The 9,994-nt window shown below is 41.8% G+C and overlaps 1 protein-coding gene across 1 annotated transcript; it reads left to right on the forward strand.

The window, feature by feature from the left end:
* The first annotated feature begins 1,098 nt into the window (after positions 1–1,098).
* LOC124277567 lies at positions 1,099–9,630 on the forward strand. Its single transcript, XM_046713285.1, has 6 exons — positions 1,099–1,197; positions 2,759–2,984; positions 3,492–3,657; positions 6,091–6,197; positions 8,112–8,277; positions 9,406–9,630. The coding sequence occupies exons 2-6, from the start codon at positions 2,801–2,803 to the stop codon at positions 9,500–9,502; spliced, it is 720 nt and encodes a 239-aa protein (XP_046569241.1). The 5' UTR covers positions 1,099–1,197; positions 2,759–2,800; the 3' UTR covers positions 9,503–9,630.
* Positions 9,631–9,994: the final 364 nt, after the last annotated feature.

Consider the following 9,994-nt stretch of genomic DNA (forward strand, 5'->3'; position numbering starts at 1 on the left):
AGTTCTTTATAACCATTATAACTGTATGTTCATGTTCATGCTGCTGATTTCTTTCTTACGTGTATCTTAATATGTAATATTACAGTTTTGGGAAATTTGTAATAATTCAAATTTTGTGTCTTTAATTGCGCGAACGTTTATACATATATCAGCCAAGTAGTTGTCGTATTTATTTAATTCAAAGATTGCTTTACTTCTTTCATGTGTGATTCTGGTATAACATTGTGACAGGCCCACGATCAAAGGGGGGTAACCCCTTTTCCCACAACCCACTCTACCTCTCTCCTCCCCCCCCCCTCTCCGTGGGTGGGTGCACGGGTGGACAAATGACCATTAAAACTCTCGTAAAAACGTTCTAAGCACACACCCACAGCACCTTCTCTAAAATCTGTATCCGCCCCTGATACTCATGTTGATAATGTAATGCATAAATCACAACATAAGGTGAAGATAGGGTACCAGAACGCGAAGAGTGGTCTCCCTTTAAACTTGGGATCTTATGTGTTGCTGTTGATAACATCTCGATATTTATGTTATATTTGCAGAATGTTCAGAAACTCCCAACATCCCAAACGCCATGCCCATGCCGTGTAGTCGTACTGTACAGACCACAGTCTCCTTCAGATGTACCGAGGGCCATGTCGTCGTCGACGGCCCCGCTGAACTCACGTGTCGGACCAATGGGTCTTGGTCTCGGCCGACGTTCAAGTGTCTTGGTAAATATCCTTGAACAAAGCGTACCGCAGTAACGTACCATTTGTAACTTTGTAACATGTAACAACATGCTCGTTCCTTGGGGTATGGGGTGGTGAGGTAGTCTATTGGTTGAAGCGTCCGCTCGTCACGCTGAAGACCCGGGTTCGATTCCCCACATGAGTACAATGTGTGAAGCCCATTTCTGGTGCCCACGGACGTGATATTGCTGGAATATTGCTAAAAGCGGAGTAAAGCCATACCCACTCACTCACAACAAACCCAAATACCTATTCCATATATTATTGGTATAATTCTATTTCACAGTTGACTGTGGTGCTCCTCCGTCAGTGATGGACGCCACCTTCACTCAGGGGATCACAACCACGCTGGGAAGTCACGTGACGTATACCTGCGCAGAAGGCACGCACGTCGAGAGAGGCAGAGCTTCGACCGAGTGTCTGGCATCTGGGTCGTGGGCTCGACCCAACTTTGTCTGTCAAAGTAATCAGAATATGGTGTCTCTGTTGTATGTTTTGACAGAAGCTAAAATCTTGACACAGCGGCTACCTCATTTAGCCGAAAAATGCACAATACGTGCAGTGAATGCACTTGATTATGTTTTTTGTAAAGCCGTCGAAAGTGGTCGATTTCTCGGCTTTTCCGATTCGCGCCAAAAGACGTGTCAAGAAATCTTCACATGTAAAGAAAATATAATGTGTCATCACCAAATGATATAGGTGTTATACTCCATGATCATTCAGCTTATAAGACAAGTCGATTTCATAAACATTTACTACTTACGAAATATCAAAATCTTACGAAGTTTGGGACTCCCTGTATATCGGGGAAATGGAGGCTGAGCATGGACAGGGCTTACCTCCTGTGACCTTAGCGCTTCGCCAGTCGTAAGTCTACGTTATGGTATGGGAGTTACGATCACCTTAGCGATACCCCAGTCGTAAGTCTATGTTACGGTATGGGAGTTACGATCACCTTAACGTTACCCCAGTCGTAAGTCTATGTTATGGTATAGGAGTTACGATCACCTTAACGCTACCCCAGTCGTAAGTCTATGTTATGGTATAGGAGTTACGATCACCTTAACGTTACCCCAGTCGTAAGTCTATGTTATGGTATAGGAGTTACGATCACCTTAGCGCTACCCCAGCCGTAAGTCTATGTTATGGTATAGGAGTTACGATCACATTAACGCTACCCCAGTCGTAAGTCTGTGTTATGGTATAGGAGTTACGATCACCTTAACGCTACCCCAGTCGTAAGTCTATGTTATGGTATAGGAGTTACCATCACCTCAGCGCTACCCCAGTCGTAAGTCTATGTTATGGTATAGGAGTTACGATCACCTTAACGTTACCCCAGTCGTAAGTCTATGTTATGGTATAGGAGTTACGATCACCTCTAGCGCTACCCCAGTCGTAAGTCTATGTTATGGTATAGGACTTACGATCACCTAAGCGCTAAGATCGGTTTATACAACGGATATATAATTATAAAGTATTTACTATGTTAGTCACGATATGGCTGAAATATTGCCAAAGTGACTTTAAATTTTAACTCACTCACTCACTCTTTATAGAACGGCATCCTGACCAGCAAATAGTGTATGCGTCTCGGTATCAGGTGTGTGCACATTAGGAAGTGCGTGGCAGTTTCGCTGTATTATGACAACATTTCAGTTACCTGGCCACGTGTCAGTGTGGAAAAGGTCGAAGTGATATAATTGTATAATAGCGTGTATCAATTTGGCGAAAAACAATTACCGCTGATTTCATGCCGACATACATCCGGGCGAACCTTGGATGATGTTGATCCAAGAATTCTAAAAGTCTGCATAGGGATTCTTTCCAACCTTTAAGGTTGGCTTCGTGTCTATCGTGCATATATGCTTAAAAAATTGTAGATTTCCGAACACCTGTAAAGTCGCGACCGTTCTGTTTAACAGAACACGGAAGTTTGTTCCGGAAAATTCCGAACTTTTTCAGTTTGATTACTTGTCGTAATCGTACAGTCGTATTATTGTTTAACGATATTGGTTTTGCAGCGGACCGTCACAAGCTTCTATCAGTTGGTCCCGGGGGGACAGATGATTCAGTTTGATCTTCCCCCGGGTCATGAGAAACCCCGAGAAGTTGACCACAAAAGCCATTGTGTCCGTGAAGCTATCTATGACATCATTTCCGGTATGATCTACTTCAGCGCCGTTGGTGATCCACCTGTTATTGGTTACCGAACTCTCGACAACCCTGTAATGATGGCCCTTATGTTTGGTATGTGAGTGAATGTAGAAGGGTCTAAAAAATTCAGCTGTTACCTATTCATAATTGAGACCCGTGAAGATCCGGGTTAGAATTGATCTTCAGTAACCCATGCTTGTCGTAAGAGGCGACTATCGGGATCGGGTGGTCAGGCTCGCTGACTTGGTTGACACATGTCATCGGTTCCCAATTGCGCAGATCGATGCTCATGCTGTTGATCACTGAAGTGTCTGATCGATTATTTACAGATCGCCGCCATATGGTTGGAATATTGCCGAGTGCGGCGTAAAACTAAACTCACTCACTTTCCTTTCTGAAAAGTTGAAGCCCAAAATGAAGCGAGTCAAGATTTCCTCAGGTTCCATCTCACTGGGGCTACTTTTCAAGTTAAAAGGAATTAATTGTTTCTATCACATATTCAGAGACTAAGCGTTAGTAATCTATAAGGTTCAGTCAGACAAAAGTTTACTGAATTTATCAAAATGTTCTGTGTTAATGAATGATGGTTATCTGTTCCAGGGGACGTGGCCGTGGGACTTGCTGTGGATTATCTGGCGAATTTACTCTTTTCTTGTTACTATTCTAAAAGATATATATCAGCAAGTGACAAGTTTGGTCGAGATGCGAAGCAAATATATGAAGCGAATGCTCAGGTTAACAAACTAGCTTTGGACAGAGACAAGCGGTGAGTGATGTTTTATTCAGTTTATACCTTTGTTGTTTTACGGCACACTCAACAATATACCATCTCGAGTGAGTGAGTTTAGTTTTACGCCGCACTCAGCAATTGTCAAGCTGTATGGCAGCCGTCTGGACCAGACAATCCAATGATCAACATGAACTTCGAACTATGCAACTGGGATTCGCTGACATGTGTCAACCAAGTCAGCAAGCATGACCACCCGATCCCGTTAGTCGCCTCTTACGACAAGCATGGGTTACTGAAGGCGACATAGGCACCTGTTACACGAACTGTGTGAGGTCGATGGTTGTCGTGTTGAAACAGCTCTCTCTCTCTGGCGGTTAAAAAGTCGGAGGAAGTGGGGTCGTGCGCAGGATTTGGTCGATGTAGCGATTTGCTGTGAGATTGAGTTGAACCACCACAAGCCCTGATCTACCCATGTAGGACATGACTCCCCACACAATGACGCTACTTCCACCAGATCTGTCCACCTGTCGAACGCAGCTTGGCGCAAAACGTTCGTGTCGACGTCTATAGACACGTTGTCTCTCACCCCGTCGTTGCAGGAGGAAACGCGATTCATCGCTGTACCCCCTTGGACCATTGGACACGTCGTTGTCGGTGTAGTCGTGTCAGGACAGGTCCAACGTTTGGTCGGTATGCTCAAACGTCGGTATTACCACTTCTCTCAGACGATTTCTGATGGTTTGGTCTGAAATTCTTCGAAGAACCAGGCACCTGTCCTGCAGTGTCCACTGCTGTAGCAAATCGGTAACATCCAGATAAATCCGTCCTGAGCAGTAGTGGTCACTCTTGGCCTTCCACTTCTGGGACGATTTTGGGTGGAAATGAAGCGCGTATATCGATGCCATAATCGAGATATGGTGCTGTGGTGGACGTTCAAGTGTATTTCAATGGCAGACTGGGACTCCCCTGCTTCCAAATGTCCAATGGCGATATTTCGGTCAGTGGCATTCAATTTTTTTTTACGTCGTAAATTTCGTAATGAAATGATGAATTTGGTTCTTTATAGTCGACGTCTGTATTCATGTTTCCGACACATTGCACGTGCATTACGTGGAAAACTTTTCCTGCATGCCTTGTATCGTTTTCATGTGTTATGACAAACGTTTGCAAACACATTTTAGTATGCGTTTTACACAACAACCACGACATGATTAACGGGATTCAAACAAAGGAATTGTCTTAATGGCGATTGCTGTCAATATAAATCGAAATGAACTGCTGAAAACGCTAATGCTTTTGTTGGTTGGTTTAAATGTTTTTGGTTTTTTTATAGTCTACCTAAAGGTTTACATTTATATGAGAACAGACTTGTGTTTGTAAGTTTGACTTTAGCGTATTTCATTATAGTGACTTACTCATTCCTGACACTCTGTGCTTCGAGGGGGGCGGCGGGGTAGCCTAGTGGTTAAAGCGTTCGCGCGTCACGCTGAAGACTCGGGTTCGATTCCCCACATGAGTACAATGTGTGGAGCCCATTTCTATTGTCCCCCGCCGTGATATTGCTGCAATATTGTTAAAAGCGGAGGAAAACTAGACTAACTCACTCACTCACTCACTCACTCACTCACTCACTCACTCACTATGAGCTTCGACGGAACATAAAGTATTCATGAACGATTACATGTTGTGTATGGGGATGCGATCCCACATATGCCACAAATAATATTGGATTAAGGAATTTCAGGATGGGGGTGATAAGCCCCTCTCTGTGTTCGACCTGCCACCGGCCAAGACACGAAAACGCTTATGACGTTCACAACCTGATACTGAAACAACTGAGCTGGGTGAAACCGATGGCGTCTGGTATTGGACAATAGAAACAATTCTTCATGAACGTAAACATCTGACAAAATGAGGGCTGCTGGGTTCACCAACTCTGATATCAAGATAACCAGATGTAATCGCAACCAGAATTTTCATTTTTGTCTAACGACAGGTGATTAAACCTGGATCCGCCATTATGATCCCTAGAGCAAAGAACAATCCATAAGTCGACAAATTGGGGGTCTCTCAAGCCTGGAGGTTTGAAGACACGACCTTTAAGGGTACCGCAGAGACTTATAGTGAGTGAGTGAATGAGGTTAGTTTTATGCCGCACTCAGTAGTATTCCAACTACATGGCGACGATCTGTAAATAATCGACCAACAGCATGAGCATCGATCTACGCAATTGGGATACGATGACATGAGACAACCAAGTCAGCGAGCCTGACCACCCGATCCCGTTAGTCACCTATTACGGCAAACATATGGGTTGCTGAAGATCAATTCTAACCTAATTCTAATTCTTTACGGGTGCTATGAGTGAAGAAATAACAATTCAAGAAATTAAAACAACTATAGGATCATTGGCTAGAAATGTTTTTGAGAATTGAGCGATCAGTGAAATGCTTAACATCTTGGTTTCAGGTACGTGTATTTCGCATGTGCAAATTCAATTGGTCGTGTCGGATACGATGGGTTTAACTACGTACGCATCACAAGGACTGCTAAACCTGCTGGGCTATATCTGAATGGTGAGTACTGTAGCCGATTATCCATGTGTCAGAAAGGTCTGTCACTCCGTATGGCAAGCCGTTTTCCCATTTATTAAGAAATTAAAGACATTTTCAATTGTTTTAAAGATACATGTGTTCTAGTTAAAGATACTGATAATGTTTTAAAGATGTCGGTAAATATTTGGAGATATCTTTAATTAATTCCTGATATTCAAATAGAATTACTGATATTTCTAAATGTGTTTAAGATATCAATAAAACAATTACGATCATAGTGTACATAATTTTATTAGCAATTTATTCATATATATTAAATTCAGTTCCAGATATCTTGAAATAATTTGCACATATCCACAAATGCATTACAGATATCTTCAATTGAATTAGAGATATCTTCAAGTCAAGATAGTTTAAAATCAACTTAAGATATCAGTAATTTCTCAATACACTATCTCTATTTGAGATATCTTTAACTCATTTTATGATATCTCTAGATCTAATTCAATTCAATATATCAGCAATTCTTTTCAAGATATCATTAATATGCTTCATAATATTTTTATTCATTTCGCGACATCATGGATTTTATTGAAGATATGTAAAATTATCTCTGTTTGAATTATCTTCAATTCAATTCAAGATATCTCTATTTTCATTCAAGATATATTTAAAACAATTAAAGATATCAGAATTTCTTAATACATGTGAAAACAGCTTGCCATAAGTCAGCGTCTGTTGTTGACTTGTCTCAGAGAAGCTGATGTTGACGGAAAATACGTTATTTTGAAGAATATACAGGGTGTCCAGTAAACGACCGATGTATGTTTTACGTTATGCCGTCAACGTGAAATGTTTACCTGAAGTCGGGATGTGTGTGCCTCTGATATATGTGTTTGTCTCTAATTTGTGTATTTTGAATGTGTTTGGTGGCTCTGTATACCTATATACCGTGATGTGTGCGCCTTCAATGTGTGATGTGTGTGAGACCATCACGTGTGTGCCTTATGTACAAAGTGTGTCTGCCTCCAGCATGTGTGCCTTCAATGTGCAATGTGTGTCTCTGATATGTTCCATCAATGCGTGATGTGTGTGTGTGTGTGCCTGTGATATGTGTGCCTTCAATTGTGATGTGCCTGTGTCTGTCTAGCGGGGAGTAGCCTACTCACAGTTTGGAGCAGCTCATTAATTAGTAGGTAAGTCCAGGCAGTAACACTGGTCACATCTGACTGATCTGTCTGATAATTGGAACGTCTGACAAATGGCACGTCTGACAATTGGAAGGGAACCAACCCCACAAGTATTTCTTGATGGCTTCACCTACTCTAAGAATATAACCAGGGGCCAGACTACACACTGGAGATGTACCATCAAGACATGCCGAGGGAAATGTTCCACTGTTGGGGACTTCCTGAAAGATTTCTCGGACCACTGCCATCCACCTAGAGATCCGACTCAAGTCCAGTTTGTTAGTAATTTGCGGACACGGGCCAGAGAAGAAGCTACACCTGTCCAGGCTATCTACAGAACAGAAGTCTCCCACATCAGCACCCAAACCTGTACCGATTTGTGGAACTGAAGGCATCGGAAGGCGCCAAGCTAACGCAGATTGACTTTGGTGCCGCTCCCCCACCCAGGAAGAAAGCGTACATAGAGTCTGAGGGGAGACTGCTCCGGTGGAAAGAGAAGCTGACCAGTGGCCAGAAGACATCTGTTCAATTCCTGGATGCTGTTGGACATCTATTGAAACTGGGCTGAAAATATTGAACTCTACTCTAGTATAATCATTTATAATATTTGTTATGTGTCTTCAATACGTGATATTGCATCACAATGTGAGCCTCTAATACCTTAAATAAACGCAAGTATACCTTCAACCCAACATGCGTGACGTGTATACTTATGTCTGATCTGTGTACCTGTTGAATGTTTCAGAAAACGTCCTCTACATCTGCTCCAGCGTCACTGACGACATACACAGCTTTAACCTGACCAGCAATAAACTCAAGACCATTGTGTGGGCCGATAGCGACACCCCACACCGATGCTGGGACATTCTTGCCGAAAACGGCCATATCTATGTATCTCACATCCAGAAAACGTAAGTACGCAATATTGAACTGGGACGTTCTTTCCGAAAAAGGCCACATTTATGCATCCGGAAAACGTACGTATCTATTGCAACTGGGACATTATTGCCGAAAACGGCCATATTTATGATTCCCACATCCGCAAAACGAAAGTACGTATGGTTGCAACTGGTAACTAATTATGTATATATTGGTAACTACATATAATTGTGAGGGGTTTTTTTTTCGCCGCTCAATTTCTATTTCAGATGTACTGAACTTAAGTGAGTGCGCGTGTGAGTGTGTGTATGCGAGCGTGTGTGTGTTAGTCCGTCATAATGCCGGTTTTACATTAGTATGCAACTGACTGACTGAATTTGTTTTTACGCCGCTTTTAGCAATATTCAAGCAACAACTTGGCGGGGGACACCAGAAATGGGCGTCACACATTGTACCCATGTGGGGATTCGAACCCGGGTCTTCGGCGCGACGAGCCAACGAGTATTCAACTGACATAGTTTCGCATTTTAGCAAAATGACAATGAAAACAGATGTTAGGTCTTGCAAATGCTCAACAAATACCTGGGAAGATCAATTAACAGAACAGAACTTGTATTAAGCCGGGAGACACAGCATAAGAGGTACAAATATACATTTCAGGATCTATAGGATATACATAAAAGAACTTACAATCTGTAGAATGATAATACAGAATGTACCAAGTTGCTTTAAAACAATTATTTGTTTACAGTTAACAGTTCCATAAATATTAACACATTGGGTTTTAACATTGGCGTTAGGGTATATGTTTTCAGATGATCGACAAAAACGACATTTTATCCAAATCTAGCTAGTTAATCTACATCGAAACGTCGCTCTATGCAATAAACAAAAAGTAAAAGTTAGTTTGATGACCATGCAAGAATCTACATCGAAACGTCACTCTATGCAATAAACAAGAAGTTAAAGTTAGCTTGATAACGATGTAATAATCTACTTCGAAACGTGGCTCTATGCAATAAACAAGAAGTTGTCATCCATAACGTTATATGGTTCATTTGTAAACGTACATCTATTGTAACACAGTTGTAGTCAAGAATTAAACTTTAAGTAAAATCACGATAAAAACATTTTTATGCTGCTTGTTTCATCTTGCACAGGACCATCAGCAAGTTCTCGCTGAATGGGGAGAAAGAGGAAGGACTGAAATACAGCGGCGTATATAAGGGCATCCGGGCACTCGTCTATGTTCCCTGACCTTGACCTCTGTTCACAGACAGGAATGGAGCCTGTCGTTCTTGTTCTCTGACTCCTCGTATGAATTCTCTGACTTGTGTGTCCGAGGTCTGGTCCCTCGCCTGTGTTTTCTGTTTTGTTTCCTCACATGAATGTACGGTTAATAAATTTGCCGTGACAAAAGGTTTAAAAGTCCCCTTTGAACCAGCAAAATAGAACACAGACAAGTCTAAAATATTCAATAATATATTGAACAAACAATGAGCAAGCTACAATGAATGACAATACAGATATCTAGTACAATGCAATTGAGTCACAAATCTAAAATATTGGGTCACAAATATAAAATATCAACTCACCAGAGTCTTGACATTTACAGTGAGAGCAGATATACTGATTGAAGTTTGTTTACAATGACAGCAGTTGAATAGACGAGCACCACGGTCAGTTTTGAATGTTGAACAACCTGACGATGGCAGACAGATGTGTATAACTCCAGTGATGTGATAAGTC

This window comes from Haliotis rubra, unplaced genomic scaffold (genome assembly GCF_003918875.1).
Source record: "Haliotis rubra isolate DU_JTF1 unplaced genomic scaffold, ASM391887v1 Scf223, whole genome shotgun sequence".
Classification (NCBI taxonomy): Eukaryota; Metazoa; Mollusca; class Gastropoda; order Lepetellida; family Haliotidae; genus Haliotis; species Haliotis rubra.